The 27,345-nt window shown below is 32.9% G+C and overlaps 2 protein-coding genes across 3 annotated transcripts; one reads left to right on the top strand and one right to left on the bottom strand.

Annotated features, from left to right (window-relative positions):
- The first annotated feature begins 8,414 nt into the window (after positions 1-8,414).
- On the top strand, positions 8,415-14,632 carry LOC118183665 (uncharacterized). Of its 2 annotated transcripts, none has more exons than XM_085827107.1 (2): positions 8,415-8,974; positions 9,073-14,632. In XM_085827107.1, exon 2 carries the CDS (start codon positions 9,496-9,498, stop codon positions 11,971-11,973), a length of 2,478 nt encoding a protein of 825 aa, XP_085683233.1. In that variant the 5' UTR covers positions 8,415-8,974; positions 9,073-9,495; the 3' UTR covers positions 11,974-14,632. The 2 variants fall into 2 exon arrangements, with proteins under 2 accessions (XP_085683233.1, XP_085683232.1); XM_085827106.1 differs by having other exon boundaries at positions 8,416-8,963.
- A 1,455-nt stretch (positions 14,633-16,087) lies between these two features.
- Positions 16,088-17,374, bottom strand: LOC146994267 (uncharacterized protein F54H12.2-like). The gene has a single exon (XM_085826342.1). It carries the CDS (start codon positions 17,372-17,374, stop codon positions 16,088-16,090), a length of 1,287 nt encoding a protein of 428 aa, XP_085682468.1.
- Between the last annotated feature and the right edge of the window lie 9,971 nt (positions 17,375-27,345).

The following is a 27,345-nucleotide window of genomic DNA, read 5'->3' as shown; positions in this document are numbered from 1 at the left end:
TTTTGCATCCTAATTTTTAATTTTTGGTTAAAAAAATAAGCTTTTATTTATTGAGAGGCCTCATTGATTATATTAATTTGCAGTACTCTTTATCTAATTCTTTTCTTCTAGATAAATATTAGAAAAATTTCTTAGCATAATAATTTACATTTATTTACAATTTATACGTCAGTGATCCAAACGCATAGTAATGTTGTTATAACAGATTTCATGATAAGCTTTTTTTTTAAATTTAACTATTAATTTCTGCAAACATTTACATGATTGCTTTATTTAACGAAAAATATTTCTAGCACATTTTAACACACTTTGATATGGAATAATGTTTTGCACTCTATTAAATTTTGCAGTTAAGTTCAGAAATCTTGACTATTATTGATGTAATTTATTAAAAATATAATTTGTATGCTTTATAATTATTTAATTTATGATATTATTATCATAAATAAAAGATGTTTGTAATGCTAATATATATGTTTACCAATACCTTTTATTTTCTTTGTTAGCACTCGCATTCTTTACAATTATTCAATTAATTAGCCTGCTTGTTAGATATTTTTTACTTGTTCTTGTGATATGTAATTCTATTTATTTATTTTTATTTTTCTCTTTGCTACAATTGGCCCGAAAGTTAAATTATAACCCTATAGGCAGCAGCGGGAAGAAATTTTGATTGGCGCAGTTGGACTATAGCTCGCCCCGGGGGGGATTTTCATTAGCGTAGTTGGAGTACACCCATACTTACAACGTCCTGTTATTATCGGGATATGTAAATAACTTTCATCCAGCATTTCAAAACAGCAAGTGTATAATTACTATAAATGCTAATTGAATATAATAATTAATATCCCTTCGCACCGAAATAATTCTCCTCTTACAAATTGTGATAAACGAAGCACATGCAAGCGAGAATAGTGGTTTTGAACATATATTTACGCTTTACACCTGTCAAATAAATTTTCTTACTGCATATCAATTAATTTTCATTCTATATACAGAACTATGCAAAAAGAATGCCATTTAAATTTCGAAAAAATAAATACATTACTGAGTGTTCTTTTGAGAAATTTTGAAATGAAAGATCTAAACATGGCATTATTACTGCTACCGGTGAAAAAATGACGAGTTTGCCAACCTTTGTTCCTGGCTACGATTACCAACTAAGCATTGCTAAAATAGAGGTGAAGACGAATGGAACATCCATTTGTGTCTTCAGCTTTTCAGTACACCTGACATTTAACCCTGGTATTTAGGATTCTTAATATTATATAAGCATTACAACGTGAAACCGCACATACCTACACAGATAAAGTTATTCACATACATGTTCCAAAGCATTACGTGTTGAAAATTTAAACGAAGCATTTTTTACATAACGGGAAGTCACAGAATGCACTGTGCAAAATTGTATCGGAAATAATTATAAACTGCCGCACGTAATATCGACAACGCTTCGATTTAAAACATGCTCTGAATGCTTGAACTGGGACAGAGAACCCATGATTACTTCCCGAGAAGCAATTAAAAATTAAATAACATACCATATATAATAAATAAATTTAAAGATTTCGACAGATCAGGAAAAAACATTGTCATTTATAATCGATTAATGATTTCGATACAAATAAATTATGCAAGTACACAAGAATTATTTAATTCGGAGGGATATTATAATACTGAATGACTATTATACAGAATAAATGAATCCTAAATAAGAAACAAAAAAACAACAAGAACAGGAAAAAAAAAAAAACATACCTTTTCAATTCTAAGTAATTTCTAGATTCTCGAATACTGAACGAATCCTGTGCAGAAGGAGTTCCTAGCTAAAAATTTATAATTCGGTGATCTAATTTCCTGCAACACCGAGACGATGGTCCGAAACAACAAGTCCTTAATAGTTCCGCCAACACCAAGAAAAGACTTAGCAACGTTTGACAAAAACACGTGCACGTAAAGAAGGACACCTCCCATAGACGAAATGTAAACAAGATTGATTACAGCGCCCCTATATCATGTTGAGATAAGTTCTCTTCGGGAAATCACAGCGTGTACGGAAAGCTGGGGAACAAACCGAGAGAACGTATATTATTTCATTTTTGACAAAACGTTTCTCTATAATCTAAACTCTGATTTTCATAGATTTTTTATGTAAAATAAATAATTTTATAATTAATTTACATTCGAGTATTAAAGATTTGGTGAACATGAGTGTGGGGGAAAAATGTACTAAATTAAAGAAGGCTGCTGATCAATGTAAGGAGAAAACAGATAACACAGAAGTTTATAAGAAATAAAATTTCATCCAAAACGTTATTTTGAAAGTATTTTTCTAATAATTACAAAATTATTATCATTCCCTAGAGAACTCAATTTGAGCGTAAAATTTTAATTTTTATTTTAGGATTAATTATTGAAATACTTTAATGTTTATAAGAAATGGTCAATAAATAATACATAGGCGGTTATCAATTTAACTATTTAATTGACCGTCAGAATTACCTTTGTTGCAATATTGGTGACTGGAGACTCAGCGTAGGCGATTAAAATCCTGTTACAATTTCTAAATTTATACAATATACTATTCATCTTATGTTCTTTATACGCTTGGAATTTCATGTTTATTTACCTAGCATTCGCAAAACTTGAAATAAATTTTGCTTTCCTAATTTCGCATTAAGTAATATCAAAATTTATTCAGTATGACAACACGTGACCTTGAACTGCCATTAAATTAGCAGCATAAATTTGCGAAGTGGAACATTCTACTCTGTGCAAAAGATAAATGCACAGCACGAAATCAGTTTGAAGAGTAGCACTTTACATTTATCCTAAATTTCGATTTTAAGTCCTTATTTTTTCAGTGATACAACACGTTAGCCTACCACTGCACATCGATATCTTCTTACATATCACAGAATTTTGAAAAATTACGTATCCACACAAAAACATTTGAAAACTGATTCAGGAGTAGAAGTCAAAGAATCAGGCATTTGTACGGAAAAAAATATAATAATTTGAAAAACTTTTAATCCTTTTTTTTGCCTAATAATCAAAATATTATTAAGATTAAAATCCTAACTGATTCAAGAAAACAAGTAGATTTTTCTAGCTAAGCAAGGACTAGATGAAATTCTTATTTTTTATTTACGATCTTGTTGAATTAGTATGAGATGTCAACATCCTAAAATTGCCATGAGTCGATTAATCATGAACGCCCTGAAGGAAAACGAACAGACAAATCCTCAAATTTATTCAACACTAAAATAATTTAATAACTTTTAGTATTTTAATAAGAAAAACCTTAATGTATACAAAAGTTATTCTTCACATGATGAAGATAATCCGAATTGAGGAAATTAATGTAAATTTTTACGTATTAAATGCACAAAAATACAGTGGAATAGAATTTCGCAATAAAAGTGAAGAATTTCCTCGAAGTGTTGTTACAGATAACTTAAAATTGCCGACAGACTAGATTTATTGGTATATAAAATTAGCGAATGTATTTATTCAATACATTACGTACTATGGTGGTGTACTACCAGTGTTCAGCGTCTTTACCGCTCTCAGGAAACACGAACAAGTGTAAATAAATAACTAAAATGGGCATTGCAATCACTAATAATATAAAAATTCAATAGTTAATTATTAGTAGACTAATTAATTACTATTAAATTAATTTTAGTAAGCGGTATTTTTATTGTTATTTAATAATTAATTATTGTTTAATTTATTAATTAATTAATTAATCATTAAAATAATTAAAGATTAAAGTCTCGGCGAGGGCATTGAAGATTTTTCACATTTCCTGCTTCCAAATATTAAATGGCTCTACAAAGTAAAGGAAAATAATAAAAAAAATTAAATTTCAAAATGGCTCCTAAATTACTTTAATACCTATCGGTTCGTAGTTACTTGAAACGTGCAATCTCTATATTGAAAGGTTATATTAAATTGCGCAATATTTTGTGTATTTAAGAAAACTTGTACATATTTACTTACTTCTACTAAACTAATATTTAAATTAAAAAACAAGGAATCTGCCGAAGAATGATGGAAACATTTTTACATACATACAGGTAAGTTTAACTCATTCTCCAAACATTTAAATCTCTAATTCAGCCCACTTTTGTTCTTACGTGTGCTGTATCTTTTATTTTCTTTAAAATATTGTTCAGCCTAATTTCAAAAGGTCTTGTGAAAAGTCACTAAATATTGGTAGTTCGACCCGAGTTTCCAGTCCCAGTGATCCCCAAGCTCTTTCTTTTTTTTTTTTTTTTGTACTTATTTAATGTATAAAAATGTAGCGTAAAAATTTCAGTTCATGAAGTAAAAATACTTTTTTAAATTTAATTATTGCAATTAAATATTGCAAAAACTTTTACCTTTACCTTAGCATATCTTTTTACAAATTCCTCTAATAAGAAAAAATAAGGAAAGAAATTAACTCAGTTTCGGTGATTGATACCTCGGTGCAAATTATATGTAACATTTTTCCAAATGCATAGAGTTTATATGGATATCAATAAATTAAGGATTATTTCTCCCTCTAATTTCCTTAACATGTTTATTCCAGAATTTTCTTTTCACACTGTAGCGCTTAACTTTATGAGTTTTCTATAATCATTCAATTTCTCTAGCAATGGCAACTTTGCATACCTTCTGACAAGTTGTTATATTTTTAACCACAGTATTTTAATCCTTGTTGGCTATCAGTACAATATTCACTTGTTTCACAAGTGCTACTTTTATTTTATACGCAAATCTACGTAAAATAGCATTAAAACTGCACTTATGCGGAGCTCCTGATCTATTGCTTATTTTAGATTGAATGAAATTAAGCTTAATGTTACTGTTAATTAGCTTGTTATTAATTTAACTGTATGTGTCTAACTAATTATATGTTCAGATATTTCCAAGTATATTGCACAAACTTTTGCATCCTAATTTTTAATTGTTGGTTAAAAAAATAAGCTTTTATTTATTGAGAGGCCTCATTGATTATATTAATTTGCAGTACTCTTTATCTAATTCTTTTCTTCTAGATAAATATTAGAAAAATTTCTTAGCATAATAATTTACATTTATTTACAATTTATACGTCAGTGATCCAAACGCATAGTAATGTTGTTATAACAGATTTCATGATAAGCTTTTTTTTTTAAATTTAACTATTAATTTCTGGAAACATTTACATGATTGCTTTATTTAACGAAAAATATTTCTAGCACATTTTAACACACTTTGATATGGAATAATGTTTTGCACTCTATTAAATTTTGCAGTTAAGTTCAGAAATCTTGACTATTATTGATGTAATTTATTAAAAATATAATTTGTATGCTTTATAATTATTTAATTTATGATATTATTATCATAAATAAAAGATGTTTGTAATGCTAATATATATGTTTACCAATACCTTTTATTTTCTTTGTTAGCACTCGCATTCTTTACAATTATTCAATTAATTAGCCTGCTTGTTAGATATTTTTTACTTGTTCTTGTGATATGTAATTCTATTTATTTATTTTTATTTTTCTCTTTGCTACAATTGGCACGAAAGTTAAATTATAACCCTATAGGCAGCAGCGGGAAGAAATTTTGATTGGCGCAGTTGGACTATAGCTCGCCCCGGGGGGGATTTTCATTAGCGTAGTTGGAGTACACCCATACTTACAACGTCCTGTTATTATCGGGATATGTAAATAACTTTCATCCAGCATTTCAAAAGAGCAAGTGTATAATTACTATAAATGCTAATTGAATATAATAATTAATATCCCTTCGCACCGAAATAATTCTCCTCTTACAAATTGTGATAAACGAAGCACATGCAAGCGAGAATAGTGGTTTTGAACATATATTTACGCTTTACACCTGTCAAATAAATTTTCTTACTGCATATCAATTAATTTTCATTCTATATACAGAACTATGCAAAAAGAATGCCATTTAAATTTCGAAAAAATAAATACATTACTGAGTGTTCTTTTGAGAAATTTTGAAATGAAAGATCTAAACATGGCATTATTACTGCTACCGGTGAAAAAATGACGAGTTTGCCAACCTTTGTTCCTGGCTACGATTACCAACTAAGCATTGCTAAAACAGAGGTGAAGACGAATGGAACATCCATTTGTGTCTTCAGCTTTTCAGTACACCTGACATTTAAACCTGGTATTTAGGATTCTTAATATTATATAAGCATTACAACGTGAAACCGCACATACCTACACAGATAAAGTTATTCACATACATGTTCCAAAGCATTACATGTTGAAAATTTAAACGAAGCATTTTTTACATAACGGGAAATCACAGAATGCACTGTGCAAAATTGTATCGGAAATAATTATAAACTGCCGCACGTAATATCGACAACGCTTCGATTTAAAACATGCTCTGAATGCTTGAACTGGGACAGAGAACCCATGATTACTTCCCGAGAAGCAATTAAAAATTAAATAACATACCATATATAATAAATAAATTTAAAGATTTCGACAGATCAGGAAAAAACATTGTCATTTATAATCGATTAATGATTTCGATACAAATAAATTATGCAAGTACACAAGAATTATTTAATTCGGAGGGATATTATAATACTGAATGACTATTATACAGAATAAATGAATCCTAAATAAGAAACAAAAAAACAACAAGAACAGGAAAAAAAAAACATACCTTTTCAATTCTAAGTAATTTCTAGATTCTCGAATACTGAACGAGTCCTGTGCAGAAGTAGTTCCTAACTAAAAATTTATAATTCGGTGATCTAATTTCCTGCAACACCGAGACGATGGTCCGAAACAACAAGTCCTTAATAGTTCCGCCAACACCAAGAAAAGACTTAGCAACGTTTGACAAAAACACGTGCACGTAAAGAAGGACACCTCCCATAGACGAAATGTAAACAAGATTGATTACAGCGCCCCTATATCATGTTGAGATAAGTTCTCTTCGGGAAATCACAGCGTGTACGGAAAGCTGGGGAACAAACCCAGGGAACGTATATTATTTCATTTTTGACAAAACGTTACTCGATAATCTAAACTCTGATTTTCATAGATTTTTTATGTAAAATAAATAATTTTATAATTAATTTACTTTCGAGTATTAAAGATTTGGTGTACATGAGTGTGGGGGAAAAATGTACTAAATTAAAGAAGGCTGCTGATCAATGTAAGGAGAAAACAGATAACACAGAAGTTTATAAGAAATAAAATTTCATCCAAAACGTTATTTTGAAAGTATTTTTCTAATAATTACAAAATTATTATCATTCCCTAGAGAACTCAATTTGAGCGTAAAATTTTAATTTTTATTTTAGGATTAATTATTGAAATATTTTAATGTTTATAAGAAATGGTCAATAAATAATACATAGGCGGTTACCAATTTAACTATTTAATTGACTGTGAGAATTACCTTTGTTGCAATATTGGTGACTGGAGACTCAGCGTAGGAGATTAAAATCCTGTTACAATTTCTAAATTTATACAATGTACTATTCATCTTATGTTCTTTACACGCTTGGTATTTCATCTTTATTTACCTAGCATTCGCAAAATTTGAAATAAATTTTGCTTTCCTAATTTCGCATTAAGTAATATCAAAATTTATTCAGTATGACAACACGTGACCTTGAACTGCCATTAAATTAGCAGCATAAGTTTGCGAAGTGGAACATTCTACTCTGTGCAAAAGATAAATTCTTAGCACGAAATCAGTTTGAAGAGTAGCACTTTACATTTATCCTAAATTTCGATTTTAAATTCTTATTTTTTTTTTCAGTGATACAACACGTTAGCCTACCACTACACATCGATATCTTCTTACATATCACAGAATTTTGAAAAATTACGTATCAACACAAAAACATTTGAAAACTGATTGAGGAATAGAAGTCAAAGATTCAGGAATTTGTACGGGAAAAAATATAATATTTTGAAAAAACTTTCAAGTACTGTGGGCGGTCTGAGAGACCTCTGAGTAGTTACCATCCGTCGTTTCACCTCTAAAAATGAAGAATTATACGTATCCTTCCTCCTACCTTCCCAAACCCGTCTCATAAGGTCACATATCGAGTTCCACACTTCTAGCTTTATGGTTTTAGCTATCACGTTTTTTATTTTTTAAGTGATCTGAGAGACAGCTCACAGCAGATGCGTACAAGTTTCAGTGGATCATAGACGTTATTTATCAAATGCTTGTTTTTCCTAAAAGTGATAAATATGGCTTCAGACATTACAACAAAACGTTCCGTATATCTCACTCAGAACGAATTTGAGTATGTTGTCAACAATCTGTCTGTAAAATTATTATATTGCCTGCTTTAGTTCAATTTACATCACAGTTACGTAAGAGTCATATGACATAGATTTTTATGGAAATGACGCAGTGCGAGTAGATGTTGCTATTTTTAGAATACAGGAGTAGTTAGGATTTGAGTATCCCTGCACCCCGGAAGTGCAGTCGACCTTCAAAAGTACTTGGATGTAGTAGTAGGTGGTAATGTAGGCGAGACTGTTTGTCATATACTATGTTTTTCTAAAATAGCGAGTTAAATGAAGGATGAGAGGCTTGTAAAAAAAAAAAAAAAAAAAAAAAAAAAAAAAAAAAAAAAAAGAGGGAAATGATTCAATTAAAATTCACGAGTCGAATGTAATAAGCGCATTTGAAAAGGTTGGTTTCAGTTGAGTGGGCTGGGATAATATTCTGCATTGCTAAATTAGGAACGAGATGGTCGCTTTTCCTTGAGAAAGGTTAGATCAAGGTTAAGATTTTGAGGGGGAGGTGAAAGTAGTATTTGATGAAATACGTGTTTTGAAAGCGTAAACATCCTGTAAGCGCACAAGGCGAGACTTGTGAAACTTTCACTTGATCATTACATTTCGAAGCGGTGAGGTTGGTGCTATCATCCTCCATAAGGATTACAATGGAAGCTCGTAATGGTGAGTGAAACGTAAGGTTTTTTTTTGTGTGTTATTGTTCTTTTATTGTTAAATACTTTCTGCGATAAATGTTAAGCATAAAATTATAATTAAAATTAGTTTATTTTAGAACGCAAACGTAGATGTGTTGACACGTTGGGGGATGTGCAGCCGTCGGAAGATCTTATTTTAAACCTTGCTCCCGAGGAAGGCGAAACCTCCCGCAAAAAACTCAAAAAAATTAAAATATACATTGGAAAAAATGTTTCAATAGAAACTTGTGACTTCAAAAATGTCAATTATGTTTCATTTGTAAGGGTGTATCCCGAAACCGCCGCCACCCCCAAAAGATTTAATATAAATATGAATTGTATTGATCGTATAATCGAAGCTTTGGGGGTGATTAAGAGTCACTGTATGTAAAATTAAAAAAAAAAAGATATCAAAATGCTGATTTTGCTGGAAAGCGGTAGTGGAAGTTAGTAAATTAATATGAATTTTATATAATATTGTAAACAAAAAAGTTCCATTATTTATTTATTATTTTTTTCAAATGATGAATTTTATTCAGTTAGCGCAAGCCCACCGAGGCTATTTGCGCACTTTAAGAACAACATTCGATGCTTCTCAGAAAGATCCGTATGAGATACTCAGAACGGCACGCCCTGCCATATACAACATTTTAAATACTAGATCGAGTTTAAGACTCAGGATTTTAATATGTTTGAAAATATGTTTTGAGAAACTGGGGAAAGATGAAAAAGAAATTAATCAGTGTTTTTATTTTTGTTCTCATTGCGAAAGGATTTTATCCTCTAACCAAATCTACGAAAGCATTGACAGATGCTTTAAAAAGATTTTAAATTTGATAGATAATTTTGTCCGTAATGGAAGCGGGTGGAAAATAAAAAAGTTAGAGTACCTTGACTTACACGTTGGAAACTATCGGGAAAATCGCGGTGGTTGTAAAAACATCGCTTTACCGACGGGATTAAAAAATAGAAAAGCGTTGTTAAATATCAAATGTGGTGACGACAATTGTTTTTTATATTCTGTTGCCGCAAGTGTTTTTCCGAAATCCACTAGAAATCCTCAGAAGGCTTACTTGTATAAAAAGGATATATCACGTTTTAAATTAGGATCCCTCAAATTTCCCTTAGCGTTAGGCGATGTAAAAATGTTTGAAAACCTGAACGATGTATCCATAAACGTGTATGGATATGAGGAAAATGAAATATTACCTTTGCAATTAAGTGAAAAGCGAAATGCGACAAAAACAGTAGATTTGCTATATTTTCAAAAACATTTCTTTTGTATTCGAAATTTTAATCGTCTATTACACGCAAACGAAAAACGAGTAAATTTTTTTTGTAAAACTTGTTTAAGTGGGTTTCAGAGAAGGGAAACGTTAGAGTATCACAAAACTCTTTGCAATGAAAACAAACCGCAGAAAGTTAGCATTCCTAAAAACACACTTCTTAAATTTACAAATTTAATGAAAATGCATTATCATCCTTTTTGTGTCTTTACCGATTTTGAATGCCTCACGCGCAAGATTCAAACTGCGTTTCCTTCTCCGCAACAGAGTCATACTACCCCAATTGAACAGCATATTCCTATTAGTTATACCCTAATAGTTACTGACGTGGAAGACGAGATTATTTTTCATGAATATTTTTGCGGAGAGAATGTAATGGAACATTTTTTCACAACGTTGAGCGAAATCAAATCTAAAATTTTGCAAAAGATGAAAGAGTGTTTACCGATGCAGGAGACGTCGGAAAAAAGTTACGATTCAAATATATGTCATATATGTTTGAATCCTTTCTTAGAAGGCGATGTTCGGGTCAGAGATCACTGCCACTGGAGTGATGGGCATGTGAGAGGTCTTGCACATCGCTCCTGTAATTTGAATTTTAAAGTGTCAAACTACATTCCGGTGGTAATTCATAATTTCAGGAATTATGATAGTCACCTGTTACTAAAACACATGCCGAAAATGTATGCAAATAAAGTTAACATTATTCCGGTGAATTTGGAAAAATTCACCATGTTTACACTAGATGAAATGAAATTTATTGATTCGTTTCAATTTTTAGATGCGTCTTTGGACACTTTGGTGTCGAATTTGAAAACGTCACAACATGAATTTAAATTGTTTAATGCATTTTTTGAGAAAAATCCCCAACGAGAATTGTTATTGCGGAAAGGCGTATTTCCTTACTCATATTTTGCGTCATCATCGGTGTTGGATGAAACTTCGCTTCCACCGCAGAGCGCGTTTAATAATGTATTACAAGGAGAAGCAGTTTCCGACGAAGATTATGTACATGCCACACACGTGTTTCATTCGTTTGGATGTAACACTTTTGCCGATTACTTAGAGTTATATCAAAATACAGATGTTATTTTGCTAGCCGAAGTATTTTTATCCTTCAGACGCACCGCTCTAAAATATTACCATTTGGATCCTGTACATTTTATAACGGCTGCCGAATTAACGTGGAATGCCGGACTGAAAGCGTCTAAAATTGAATTAGAGCTTCTAGGAGATGTGAATCAATACATTTGGTTTGAAAACCAAATGCGAGGAGGTATTTGTTTTCTGGGTAGACGTTATGCTCTTGCAAATAATCCTTATATCCCCGAGAGTTATAAACCCGATTTACCACACACCTATATCTTAGCCTTAGACGCAAATAATCTATACGGGTGTGTAATGAGCCAGCACCTGCTATTGGGAGGTTTTTACTGGTTAAAGGAAAATGAGGTGGAGGCGTTTGATATTTTGTCTTGTGTTGAAGACGGTGATGTGGGGTATATTATCGAATCCGATCTGTTATATCCCTCCAATCTGCATGACCAACACAATGATTTACCGCTAGCACCGGAACATTTTGAACTCACTTTTGACATGCTATCGCCTTATGCCAAAACCCTGAGCAAAAAATTTCAGTTAGAGACGACACTTCCATGCAAAAAATTATTACCCAATTTTTTTGAAAAAAAAATTACATCGCTCATTATTTAAATCTAAAGTTTTACGTAGAACAGGGTTTAATAATTAAGAAAATTCATAGAATTTTAGCTTTCAAACAACGAGCGTGGCTTAAAGAATACATTGCTTTCAATAATATGAAAAGACAAAATGCGTCTAGCGAATTTGAAAAATCTTTCTTTAAAAAGATGAATAACGCTTTCTATGGAAAAACCTGTCAAAATGTTAGGAAACGTATTCGCGTACAGGGCGTTTTTAGTGAGGAACAATGCCAAAAAAAAAATTAAACAGTCCTCTGCTGGAATATTTTGAAATAATTAATGAAAATTTTTCAGTTTTCAAAATGAAAAATCCAAATTTGTGTCTAGATAAACCGATTTATATAGGTTTCAGCGTTTTAGAATTAGCGAAGTTGCACATGTATAAATTATTCTATTCCCATTTTAAACACTTTTACAAAGAAAAATGCGAGTTGTTATACACAGATACAGATTCTTTGTATCTCTATATAACAACTGAAGATGTATATAGTGATTTAAAAACGAATTTTTTAAATATTTTGGATTGCAGTAATTTCGAACCCAATCATATAATGTTTAATGAAGAGAACCGTGGAAAACTGGGATTTCTAAAAAGTGAGACACTCACCCCCATATCGGAATTTGTGGGTTTGAAATGCAAAATGTACGCATTTCGTTTCGGTGATACTGTTAAAAAGACCGCGAAAGGAATCAAAAGGAGCGCGCTCAAAAACATTGGATTTGAAACGTATAAAAACGTTTTCGAAAATGCTTCCCTGATTAGGAATTCTCAATATTCAATCATTTCAAAAAAGCACGAACTGCAAACGATTTTTCAAAATAAAGCTAGCCTCTCGGGATATTATGACAAAAAATATTTGTTAGATGATGGAATTCAATCATTGTCTTATGGTCACTATAACACGCGTGAAGAAGACATGAATTAAAAAAAAAATGATGGAACTTTTTTGTAACATTTTATTGTAGAGTGTGACATTGTATTTTTGCAACTTATATTTTTTTATGCTAATGATCGACAAAAAACAAAAATGTGTTTCCCTCCCATAGAATACCCAGAAGATATGGCTTTATTTCAACCAATTTCTTTGCAAGATATGTGTATTCAAACTATTTTATCTTCGATATTATGTATAGCTGAACTGTATAATGTAGAACTGAATATTCCTCGTATGATTTTAAGAGATATAATAGAGAAAGGTCGATTCTGGATTGATTTTGAAAGTAGTTTCTCCTTAGAGAACAGAGATGTATTTTGGAATGAAAGTTTAACTCTCTATGAAAGAATTCGATTTAATAAGTGGTTTTCTAAACAATTTATTGCCTGGTTTTTCTTTGATGATGATGTTATATTTCTTTTACACCTAAAGATTGCACATATCACATTTGTAAAACATGTAATTGTTCAAAATAATGAGTCTAATATTTATTTGAAAAGCTGCAACAAATGTTTAGAATTGTGGTTACGATGTCAAACAGACACTACCAGAACGAAATGTAAAATTTTCAGAAAATTCAATCATTTCTTATGTTATAATGAAAGGGATACCCTTTCTTATATGCGAAATGAAGATAACTGGTGTGAGATATGTAAGCAAAGTCCTCTGTATTTCATTTGCGACGAGAATTCATGTTGCATTTCTTTTGGAAACTTGATACACGAATGTCCCCGAATTAACCATGATCACTGTTATAATAATTGCTATGGAGGTTTTGTAGAAAACTTTTCTTTTAACTGTCAAATATGAACAAAAATACTGATACATTATGGCAATATTCTGATTAATCATTTTTATTTTATAAACACCCTGAAATTTTTGTTGATATGTAATGATTCCTTTTATGTTTGTAACAATGTGAAATGTACTTTTTGTTTTATTTGATTACTTATTGTATTATCAATATAACATCTCACATGGTGTAATGAAGATAATGGGTTAGTTTCTATATAAATTTACAACGAAAAATCGTTTTGATTTCTTTAAATGTTCATTTTAATTTCTGATACTTATATGCGAAATGAAGATAATTGGTGTGAGATATGTAAGCAAAGTTCTCTGTATTTCATTTGCGACAGGAATTTATGTTGTATTTCTTTTGTAAACTTGATACACGAATGTCTCGCGAATTAACCATGATGACTGTTATAATAATTGTTATGGAGGTTATGTAGAAAACTTTTCTTTTAACTGTCGAATATGAATAAAAATACTGACACATTAAGGCAATATTCTGATTTATCATTTTTATTTTATAAACACCCCCTCCATGTATGTTTCGACGAAAAAGAGGGGGGGGAGGGAAAGAAATTTTTGTTGATATTTAATGATTCCATTTATGTTTGTAATAATGTGGAATGTACTTTTTGTTTCATTTGATTACTTATTGTATTATCAATATAACATCTCACATGGTATAATGAAAATAATGGGTTAGTTCCCATATTGGATTTACATCGAAAAATCGTTTTGATTTTTTTTAAATGTTCATTTTAATTTTTGATACCTTTATATATTTTACAACAGTAATATGTTTTTTTGTTTCATTTGATTTTTTCATTGTATCATGCATACAAGAATGATTATTTTGTATTAAGCTTCTGTAATCCTTTAGAAAAAAAATAAAAAAATGGACCTTATCCAAGAGGTCCGGTTTTAGTATCTTCTTGGAGGAATTTACATTTTATTAATTTCTTCAAGGGAGATGCTTTTACCGGAAAACAAAACAGTGGAATAGAAAAATGCAGCTCATAAATAAGTGTAAAAATGTATTATTTATCTATATATCTGATATTTTTTTTTCAAAGACAAAAAAAAATTGCATTTGAAAGAAAAAAAATCCTTTTTATTGATCAAATTGTTTATGTTACACACAAGTGCGATGTAATTCTCGCACAATAGCATCATCATTCAGAATAACAAAGTAAGCAATTTTAATTACATAGCTTTCATCTCTTATACATTCACTTTCATATTTAGTTTTTTTCGAAGAAACACAATCCAACATGCTATTATATAATTTACTACATGCCGAAAAAAGAGCTATTTGTTCATTTTGAATGTATAAGTAGCAATATCCATATTGTTGTTGTGGTTGATGGTCAGCTTTATGAATATGCTTGACCACTTCGGCATTCTTCAAAATTTTCAGGTAATGACGATTTCCTTTCCCGCTAGTGTTTTCATCGTAAAGAGCATTACGAATGCAGTCGCTTAGGTTTTTAAAGAAAAAATGATTAATTTTTTCAACGTGTACTTCTTCAACAGGACTGTTTTTGGAGTTTCCAGTGTGCAAATAGCCGTAACGTTCCATCGTCGACTTCTGAAGCGTTAGTGATGTTTTGCAGGAATAACACGCATATTTATCAAAGACACACAATTTTGTTTCTTGGCATGAAAAGCATGACAACAGCGGCGACGTTTGAATTTTTTTTTAAAAAATTCCCTAATAAAAATTTCATTTTTTTCTTATCTTTCGTGCAGAGGTCCTTCAAAGAGTACCCTCTTACCATACAAAATAAAAAATAAAGAGCAAATTTTCCGCAGGATGTACTGGTATCATCTTGAAAGCATATTTTATTATAAAATGTTTTGTTAGCGTTGGTCATTAAAAAGTTTAAAATATTTTTGTTAGATGGAGCAAGACCATAACTGTCGAAGTAATATACCGTGCTGTTTTTCTTAAAATATATCGAAATCCAGTGGCTCTCAGGTAAAGTATGCGGATCCGAATTCACTATAAATGAGGAGTAATGTCTCTTTCGTAAGGGTATGAAATCGGAAGGATATACACCTCCAAATGTTTTTTTGATTCGACTGTCGCCACAGGCATATTGACACAGAGTTAAAGTATCCATTACCGCCTTTGTTCGAAATGAATATTTCTGTATATGCTTTTAAACACTTCTTCGTACACTTGATGTTTCTTTGATGGGAAAATTTCAATAATTTTTTCGGCAAAAGCGAGAAAGAATGCAATGCGCAGGTTCGCTATTTTATTGGAAAACATCATATCGCCTATACTTCGAATTACCTCCTCGCCTGCACCCGCCTCCTTAGCTAGTTCGATAATTTCATTTCCGTATATTTGCAAAACTTCGTCCATGATTTTTAATAATCTGTCGTGACTCCGCGTGACTTGTCTATTTCAATTATGTTCCTGTATTCAGCATAGACTATCAGGGTAACTGTTTCTGGCAAGGCCGCTGCAAATTTGATATCAATGGCTATGTTTCCGCTCTTATTTATGCTTACGTGGCTTTCATTAGATGCCATACCTGGAGTCAAATCAACGGCATATAATGTATACCCATCTTTGTATTCATCAAAGGAGATATTAATGTTGGGGCTTGAATGATATCGATTTAAATCTGTAAAGATGCTTAAATAACTTCGCCCATAAAATGTTTTTTCGAAATTGGGCTGATAGGGTTTGGAAGGTATCATCTGCCCCCCATTTAATATGCATAGGTAGTTTAGGTTATAGTGATGAAATTTAAAAGGATTTCTGTTGATGCTTCCATTATAGGCGGCATTAGATACAAAACCTAGAATGAGACGTGTGGGTAGCTGACCAATAAAAGCGTTTGCTATAGTTGTCGATTGCAAACCGCTCGATATTGCAAAACTTTCTATGTCAATCCTACGAATGGGCATCTTAATAACTCCTTTTTCTAAAGCCTTTTCGTGTGCTATTAGGATGGAGGGAGCCACGCTGACTTTTCTCACGTATAGTTTTGCTAACTGAATTCTAATTTTATAATTGTCGTTTGCCGACATCAAAGTGAAAACATCTTTATGCCTTTCCAGTTTAATGCGTACATTAACCCCGTTGACTAACAATTTCGGTTGAGTGGCCAAATCGAAGTGCAATGGTCCCACGAGGTCGAGGCTTTGGCTAAGCTTGCAACGATTTGCACGCGTTGTATAACCTTCGTTTTCGTCTCCCACAACATCATGCTTAGATGCAGTATCTTTTGCAAATAAGCCAGCACTCAGTAGATTATCTTGACCTGATTTGGAATAGAACAACAAACTTTCCAAAAGGGCTCTATAAGAATAATTCACTTGTGACGAAACCTGTTTATCATTTAAAAATATTGAACAGTCGGAAAACAATGTGTTTAAAATATAATTAACAGGTGCCACCCCGTCGGCGTCGGTGAGATTGGTATCGTTTTTTTTCGTTATTTTAAGTCGTGTGTGTAGTATCGTATGCGCCAAATCCAAATAGTGTTCACCATTACCGCTAATGTAAAATTCTATGGGCGTCTTATCAGACAATGAAGATACGGGGTGAATTTCCACGAAGGAAGAGGAATCGATGCCCAGTTGTACGGCGACACCATTAAAGAGATCCAATTCGCTCTTAAGGCATATAACCCCCTGAGTTTCCATTACTATTAATCTTTATGTAAAAATATCTGCTTTTGTCTTACAACGCTTGCTCTTTGATTGACGACTTTTCCTCTTGCGCTTTCTTTTTATACCTTCTCCCCTCTGTAATTTTTCAAAAATATCACTTTTTATTTTATTAGAGGTCTCACGTAACCTGCTCCGAGCAGAGTCCTTAAATGACGATCCCGCTGCAACATCTGACAAGACGTTCTTTCCTGTTTGCATCAACTGTTTGCCCAAATAACGACCGGCTCTAAGTGCCAACGGCGTAATGTATCGACGCAAATCTCCAAAAAACCCATAACCTCGTTGGTGAGGTATACCTTGAAAGTAAACACCACCGCCACCACCAACTTGAGCACAATAATAGGATTCGCACTCTTTCTGATTTAAGTGCATTTCTCTAAGGATGTTTTAAGAAAGTGAGAGGAAAGCTTGAAAAATCTTCAATTTATATAGTTTTCTTACGGCGAAAAGACAGGACTACAAATGTTTTTCCTCCCGTAAAGGTAATTTTTTCCCGCTACTCGTTCTCAGTTCTATTTCTATCGTTTCCACATAGTGCTTTCGCAAAGGAAAATATATAGTTTTTTCATAATGCTTCACAATTTGATCATTTTTTTCATTCACGCAGGGAATAACCCTTAGCAGCGGAACATGCACATCTCCAACGTGATGTGATTCGATTAAATCGTTGTACACAAAAAGTTCTGTAATGCCCCCGTCCAGTTCTAAAGGATAGTCGCTTATATATTTTCCGCTCTTGAAATGGGTGTTGACGAATCCCAGCATGTCTGCCAGCCCTTTCCCAAATGCCAGCTCCGATTCTGGAGGAACTTCTAAAAACACTTTTGAATTCGCTAATTGTCTTAAATGTACGTGTTGAAACTCGCGAAATAAAGTTTCCGGTGATTTATATACGCCTGCGCTGACATGCAAATGTAAAGTTTCTTTTTCAGTCATAGTTACTTCGGGATATCCTTTAATTATAAGTTCCACAGCTTCCCCCTCCTCAACAGTTAGGGGCAAAAGCACAGGAAACTTTCGCGTTTGCGAAATTATAAGGTTTTTGTGGACGCCGAGTATCCTTAAAAGGGAGGATGCTCTTTCTTGAGTAATATGTTTTCTGACACCTTTATTTCTAGTTGGGACTTCGTCTGATCGTAGGTGAAAGTGACAAAATTTTCCAATTTAAGATCTTGGATATTTTTTGCTACGTCGCCAAAGAGACCCCTAGATACATCTGCTTTTATTAAGGTTAACGGAATCAAATGCAGTTTCGTGCTAGAAGGGCTCCTATTTATGATTGAAAATAACTGATCTTTATTTTCAGCTATTGATCTGAATCTCATCACTTGAGATTTTTTAATAATAGTATCTTCATCTGGTAAGTAAAACATCTGTAACATTTTAGGAGCTTTTCTTTTAGAAATGTGTACTTCGAAACCATTTGCAAGAACCCAGCGAATACTCCTCCCTTCATGTTCTAGAACGAATTTTACAGCGTCCTCTCTACCGAGAATGGTACTAATTTTATCATTCAGTTTTGATAAAAATTCCTCTAGAGAAACATCTGCGTTTACCGAAACTAAAACGCCATAATTAAATGATAAAGTATGGCGTGAAAATTTAATAGGAATGCTTTTCTCCACATTCCTAGTTATTACATAGTCATTATTATACTCTCCCACATTGTACCAATTTCGTGGAATAAAAATTTCAGTTAGACCTACTTCCCAAGAATCGTTCAATAACAGAGGAGAGGCGAGTTTTGTTCGATAAGATGACTGATTGTTTTGAGGGAAATACTGCATGCTCGCATTGCTGGGTAGAGTAACGTAGAATTCTTCTGTCATTTCATCCATGACGCTTTCACCCACGAATTAAACCGTCGATCAAAGCCTTTCCACTTGACGAAATATTCTTTCTTAGCACCGACACCTCTCGTTTGCAGAATTTTTTCCACTCTCCAGAAATCGTGAGAACTCTTTAATACTTTTTGTAACTCTTGTTCGTAAAACCTTCCTTTCAGAACTGTTCCTTTTAAATCTTTAAGCAGATATGTCGACGGACTCGAAGGATATCTCTTATATATGACAAAAACCTCATCCGTCCAAGTGGGCAAATAACCTTTGCGAAATGCTCGCCTTGTTTTAGAAATCCTCACCTGGTCGTTTACCTCAAATTTGTATCTCGGTTTTATGCTATAGCCATACAGTTTTTCAAAAATTTCACTTTCTAGTTCCGGCTTCACGTCGGCAGGTGCATAACCAGTACTACGATGAATACTCAAATTATAGCTTTTCAAAACTGATTTCAAGACATGCACATACCTGTAGGAATTGGTGTAAGTAAATATTCGATAGAGTTTAGATTTTAGCGTTCGATTAAATCGCTCTACAACACTCGCCTTGTATTCGCTGTTAGAGGCATAATGATGTATTCCATGTCTTCTAAAATAGTCACGAACTTTTTTATTAAAAAATTCTTTTCCCTCATCTGTTTGTAAATTCACCACAAAATTTGTCTCCTTAAATAGCTTCTTAAATCCTTCGAGTACAGAATCTGCACTCTTCGATTTTAAAGGAATGGCATACCCGCGTTTAGAAAACACATCAATTGCTGTTAATAAATATTTTACACCATCGTTATATTTAGAGAGCTTAGACAAATCAATCAAATCGCATTGCATTAATTCTCCAATGCCGAAAGACAACACCTTCCGTCGTTTGAAATTAAAGCGAACTGGTTTATGTAACGTATAAGCATCCTGTTTCATTAACCATCGACGCGTCGTTTTCAACGGAAGTTGTGCGGCACGAGCCAATCTTACCACTTCGCCATACGAAGCGGGGTTTTCTACATCGTAATAGATATTTTCTAAAATTGCGTCGGCATCGTTTAAAGCTCCTCCCATTTCTCTTTATAAGGTGCTTGACTTTGGGATCTCCCTCTTCTTTCCTGCTGTACTTTATATCTCTGCTGTTTTCTTTTTGTTTGATGATCGAAGTCTTTCACATTTGATAGGGGCCATCGAAAGACATTTTCCTCGCCGCTCGAGGATTTATTTTCTGTGAGGGGGTAGTGCGATGAGGTATCTCTCATGCGAGACAACACATTCTGATTCCCTATCCATGAGCGCGGTATATTAATTTCTTCGATAGCCTTTAGAAATACATCGAAATGCCTTGGCTCTTGAGCATTTTTTATATTTCTCATTAGGTAATTAAAGAAATCCACCATACTGGATCCCTGAATCGTTTTACCGTCAAGAATCATTTCTCCGCGATCGTTCCATGAATAAAGCCTCGATTTTAATTTTTCGGCGACCAGAGGCACCAATCTAGAAAATTTCTGGGGTGTTGATAGAATAATATCCCTAATAACAGGATCTTCCACTTGCTGGAATCCCTTCTCTTCTTTGGTTTCTTTCGCTTCATTCGCAAGGCTCACACGTATAGGTTCTGGTGGTGCGTGCACTGTTCTGTGATACCGCGTGATTAGTTGCCCCAACAACTTTGCTTTCATGTCGTCGGGTAATTTTGCTCTTTCTAATAACGTGTCTATGTCATCTTCCAATCTCAATTCTGGCTTCTGAAGATGATAAGACGATACCAATTCTTCGGGTATGAGAGCCACTCTTTTGGCCATTGTAGCCCAAAATTGGGATTAAGAATTTTTTTACAGTCGTTTGCTAATAACTGGTCCTAAAATACCACCCAAGGCAGATATTATTGCCGGAGCAATCAATGGTAAAAAGCCTCCCGATTGGTTGACTAAAATTTTTTTTTTCTTTTGTATGCTTTCGTGTTTTTTAGATAGCAACCTTAATAGATTCTTATATTTTTTCAGCTTACGTACATTAACGGGGATATTTCCATTCAAAATATTTAAACAAACTTCGCAGAGAGATAAAATTTGATCCTTATTTGCAGTCTGTAACAAAGCACGTTTCTGCGATGGGTGGGAATGAGCTAATATTCGCAAGAAATGATACTGCTTTTTCAAATTCTTCTTCGTCATTTCGGACGAAATAACCACAATATTCCGTCTTTATCTGGAAACAGATTTTCGCGCATCCGATACTCCTCCGATGTTTGAGGGTGTAAGTCAATAACTAAATAACCAAAGGGTTTCGTAGTTGCTTTTATATAAGCATCCGTCAAAAAATGCCAGTTTTGAGGATATAACTGTCGTCCTAAGCAACTAACTTGGGAGACATCTCTTGCATTTTTAAACAAAATGATATAATGCGCATTAAGACTAATGTCGCGCATAACCTTTAAACGAGGGAATAAGTTTTGTAATATCACTATAACGCTGACTTCACAATGGTGTGAGGCGGCAGTAAAAAGATCGGCAATTTTCTCATTTAGTCGATGCATCAGGTCATCGACCACTATCAAATCCCCTTTTTCGTATCTATCCGGAAGACCTTGAATGAATTCAATGTCTGGTTCTTCCCAAAACCAAGGTGCGGAATACGAATAACACCATTTTACTTTTCTGATAGGGGCTTCATATATTCGATTTCGTATCATTTCGCGTACCAACGAAGTTTTACCTGATTGACTCGGGCCAATAACCAAACAGGAACTTGGATGTTTGAATTTTAACATCGCTGATAAATTCCTTTTTTTTTCTTTAACAAAAATATATTTACATTCATCCAACCGTTTCCGATATCCGAGGACTCAAATGTCTATATATTTTGTCTGCAAAAACTGCATAGTTTCATAAATTCCCCCCTCATCATTTGTACGCCAATTATATCGGCTTTCAACATATCGATATCTTTCCAAAAATAACGTATATCATAAACTGTTTTATTCTCTTTTACACATACATGCAAAAACAATTTTCGACCAATATAAACTGATTCCTTACAAGTAGAATTTCTTAAATCCACTTTCCCTTCACCCCATTCACAATTCCTCATTAATTCTCCGAAAAATATTCCTACGACGACTATTGTTATTGCCAAAAATAAAACGAAATTTATAATAAAAATACTCCATTTTGTTGCACTCATCTTGCATCTACTACTCTTAATTCTCACTTTCAACTCCCTTTTTATACTAAATATTTCCAAAAAAAAAAAAAAAAAAGAAAAACAAAAACAAAAATGCACAAGCGAACTCAAGACAACGAACCCAATGAATGACCTGACGTTTTATGGGTTACTGCTGGTCGTCTCCGACCCCCCGCCGTCCAAAGAAGGTTAAAAAAACTACCAAAAGAAAAGAAGGAGATACTACTTTTAAGAAAATCGAAGGCGTTTTATGAATGGTGTACGAGGGGCACAAGCATTCACAACGTCGCTGCTGTCCTTCACTTACACCATCCAAAAAACGTTAAAAATACTACAAAAAAGCACTCACAGCTGGTGGCTATCAAACAAAAGAAACCTACCGAACGACAACAAACATGTTCCAAAAGTCAACAACCGAGAGGTCAGTCTCTAACTAAAGCAATCCCATTTTAGAAAAACATAGTATATGACAAACAGTCTCGCCTACATTACCGCCTACTACTACATCCAAGTACTTTTGAAGGTCGACTGCACTTCCGGGGTGCAGGGATACTCAAATCCTAACTACTTACAGAAGATAAATTAATTTACGCTTCTAATTTAAATTTTTACATATTCTTTATTTTTCTTACATAGTGAAAGATAAAAAATATGAAAGCAAACTTCTAAATTTAATTTATTGTAACCTCTTTTATTTATTTATTTTTTTTTTCCTTTGGGAAATTCATCTATCTGTCCTAAAAATAGCACTTTAGTCTAAACTGTGTCATTCAAATTAATCATGCGATCTTACATAACCCTTAATGCAAATGCCTCTTGACCAGGGGTGGGCAAATACTTTTAAGCCAGGGCCAAAATGAAATTTTCAAAATGTCTCCCGGGCCGTAGGACTATGCCGCGTACGCTGTGCACACGCGAATGTTTTGGGTGGAGTTTTTTCCCTGCCCGAGAAATTTTTTTGATAAAAACACTATAAGTATTATTTTAAACTTTAAAATTTAAAGCATTGGACAGAGAAATTTGACAGTTAATAAAAGATAATACTATTAATAAATTGTCTTACTTTGGTGTATATGCGAACAATTTCTGCCCAGTAAAATATGTCACGTAATTTTTAAAGAAATATGATCTGTTATATTAAATTAATGGTCATCAAATAAATCAGTTAATGAAAGATTTTATTTTGATATTTATTTATTTATATCTTAACGATACAAATTATTTTATTTTGATCATAGTTATTACATTTTTATATTTATATTACATTTTGTAAATATAATAGTGAAAAGAATTATAAAAGAAAAGACAAACATCAAACGCTAAAATAGAATAGTTTTAGTTAATGCGAAACGTTAAATCTGGAATGTTCATTTGATATTATTTCTTCAAAATTTGGATCCAAATCACTTGTAGCAATCCTTAATACCGAGTGTAGATTTTCGTCAGTAATTTGTGATCGATATTTATTTTTCGTGTAAATCATTAACGAAAACGTTCTTTCACAAATAAAAAAATAAAACTAGGTTAATTGTAATGTTGAATGCTAATGTTTATTTGGTAATGTTGAACCAAATAAAACTAGGTATTTTTTAACATAGTTCAAAAAGTGTTTGAAATGTTCTGTATTCAAAGCACCGTAGAAAACACTCAACTCGTTTGAGTGAAAATTTTCTTTTAGGAAATTATTTGAAAATAAGTCAACTAGTTCTAGTTGAATTTCAACAGGAGCTTCCTGCACGTCAGATTTGAAAGGTTGATTAATTAACGACAAAGATTTTTCAATAGCTTTGAAACCTTGAAATCTTCTCTGGAATTCAGAATGCAAGTCTTGTGTTATTGCACTATATTTAAGGAAATCGGTATTTTTCAATGATTCTCGTCGTGATTGTAATGAAGGGAAATGATTTAGGAATTTCTTATTAAAGTTTTTAGCAAATAAATTGAGTTTTATCATAAACGCTTTGACGTTTGAATGCATATTGAAAGCCAATTGGTTTTTCCCTTGTAGATTTATATATAGTTCATTCAAATATTTTACAATATCTACTGCAAACGAGAAATTGTTTAGCCATGCCTCATTCACAATTCAGTAAAATCATGTAGTTTTCTTTATCGACAAGAAGATACTATTTCATGAAGTAAATATTGAAAAATGTCCGAAACTTTACCGATGCTAAGCCATCGCACTTCAGTGTAATAAGGAATTTCGTAAAAGTCACTTTCAATTTCTTTCAAAAATTCAACAAATTGTCGGTGATTTAAGGTACGTCCCCGGAAATAATTCACAACTTTTGTCACAACAGTAACAACGTGATTCAATTTCAAGACTTTTCTACATACCGCTTCTTGATGAATAATGCAGTGTTAAAATAATATATCCTGTTCTGGCTTCAACTCTTTTACTTTGTCGCAAATTTTTTTTAGTAAACCCACATTTGTCCCTGTTAAACTAGGACAGCCTTTCGTAGTGATGCCTACTATTTTGTTCCAAGTTAAATTTACTTTAACTAAACACTCTTCAACAGCGATAAAGAAGTCTTCACCTGTAGTTTTATCTTTCATTGGATGCACACTCAGAAGTTCCTCGCTAATTTCACATTTTGTTAATACCTCGGATAAATATTAATAATTGACTTGTGTCAGTAATATCGCAGGATTCATCTAAAGCCAGAGAACAATATGGAAAATCAGCAATTTTTGTTCTTAGCTGGTCAAGTAAATTTTCTGCAATATTTTCGATCCGTCGCACTATTGTTATTCTCGAAAGGCTTACATTTTCAAAAATATGTTTCTTTTCAGGACAACATATCGCCGACACTTGCATCATGCATTGTTTAACAAATTCTGCTTCAGTAAAAGGTTTACAGAACTTAGCAATTTTGTTTGCAACAGCATAACTTGATTTTGTGGTAGATTTCTCGATATTACTTTGTTTGGTACAAATATTTTGTTCCTTATTCAAGTTCTTTTGTCATGTTTTCTGCTGCACTTCGAAGTTCTTTTAAAGGAAGTGATGCATATTTTGGATGTTTTGAATTAAAATGCCTGTTTAAATTGTATTCCTTGAAAACAGCAATTGTTTTCTGGCAAACTAAACAAATTGCATTCTTAACAATGTCTGTAAAAAGGTATTTTATCGTCCATGCTTCATTGAAATTTCTGCACTCCAAACAAACTTTTCTTTTTTTTAGATTGACTCATTTTACAAATGCCTACAAACAAATAATTTAATTATTACAATAAAATAATATATATATATTATTATTAAGAAATAAGACATATATATGTAAGAGATTAAATGAGATATATTTTAAGAGGATGTTACGGCATATAAGAGATTAAAAAAATTGCATGCAGGATTTTTCAATGGGCCGGATAAAGTAAGCAAAAGGGCCGGATCCGGCCCGTGGGACGGCTTTTACCCACCTCTGCTCTGGACCAATCTCCAAATTGCAAACAAAAACATTTTTCTTTGCGTGCTTCCATCCTTCATAACGACGCACTTCAGCTTTTGCTCTTTGCTCTGCTAAGATGTAATTTCACAGGCTTGCTTTCTATCTCAACCATATCAAAAATGTAAATCTTCTGTGGAAAGGCAACACTAGAGTGCCAAGTGATTGTGGCCACAAATTATCAATTGCAAATAAAAATGGAATTAAATCTGCCTCGACTGCCAAGTTCTTTAGATACTATGCAATCAAAATTCTTCTTCTATATGGATCTAAGCAAGCATCGACACTGCTCTGGCTTTTCCTTTCGCTCTTATTATTTCACACACACACACACACACATATATATATATGTGAGTGCATTCATATACAGTAGTACATAGGTACCTCTTGTGAGTGATGATATACACCAGGGTACCTGGTTTCAGGGACCCTACTCTTTGTAGGACATGCCACATTTCGAATTGTAGGATACAAGAATGAGTGAGATATAAAAGTTGGATTAGATACAGTGACAGTAATGCAAGGTATGATTTTATAATTAATATTTTTTAATGTATAATACTACATGTGAACAGATAGGTATTAGTAGCAATGGGAAATCTAGGAATATGAGTATTGTCAAATAGTGAATCACTCGACGCCACAAGAAAAATGTAGACTCGAAGGCAAAACAAAAATGTAGACTTCGAAAATGCTCCAATGGTCATTCGAATTAGTGACTGAAGAGTCTCTAAATAACAGTGAGTGCGAAACTAACGGTGCATTTACAGATATTATAAAGCAAAGTTATTAATAGTTATTAAGAATACAGAATAATGAAACGGTAAGATATATTATAAACAAAAGAAATCAAATTTAAAGTATTACTTTTCATTACTTAGCATTGCTACGAGTACTAAATATATCTTCAAAGACTGAGCATATAATAAATAGCTTGTCACTAGAACTATCAGTTGACTGTAAATCTGGCAGTTTTTCTGATATCTTTCCTAAAACACTGTAGAGACATTAGGTATTTTTTGGAAGCAGGAGTTATGAAAAATGAGCAACGCCTTCACCGGGAATCGAACCCCGGACCTCTGGAATACGCGGCCAGCGTGCAAACCATTACAATACGAAGGCACGCTAAGAAGGTGAGAGAAACACCTTATATACCCCCCTCTTAAAGGGTGACTGGGGTTTTAGGGTCCCTATCTCCAAATCCTGGGTGTGAAGAATTATCATTCAATATCCTTTTTAGTTCAGGCACCAGTGTGTCATTAGATTATTTTTTAATTTTTATTTATTTATTTTTTGAAAGCAGGATAGATGAAAAATGAGCAATGCCTTCGCCGAGTATCGAACCAAGGACCTCTGGAATACGCACCCAGCGTGCAGACCACCACACCACGAAAACACGCTAAGAAGGCGGGAGAAACACCTTTAGAACAGTTATAATAGAAAGCCATTTAAATAAGTTGGCTAATTCTTAAAAGAACTTAAGAGTA

Source organism: Stegodyphus dumicola, chromosome 11 (genome assembly GCF_044657685.1).
Source record: "Stegodyphus dumicola isolate Sdum_Otavi_A_Nest chromosome 11, ASM4465768v1".
Lineage (NCBI taxonomy): Eukaryota > Metazoa > Arthropoda > Arachnida > Araneae > Eresidae > Stegodyphus > Stegodyphus dumicola.
Note: the sequence above shows the minus strand (reverse complement) of the source record. Positions and strands in the feature narration are given on the sequence as shown.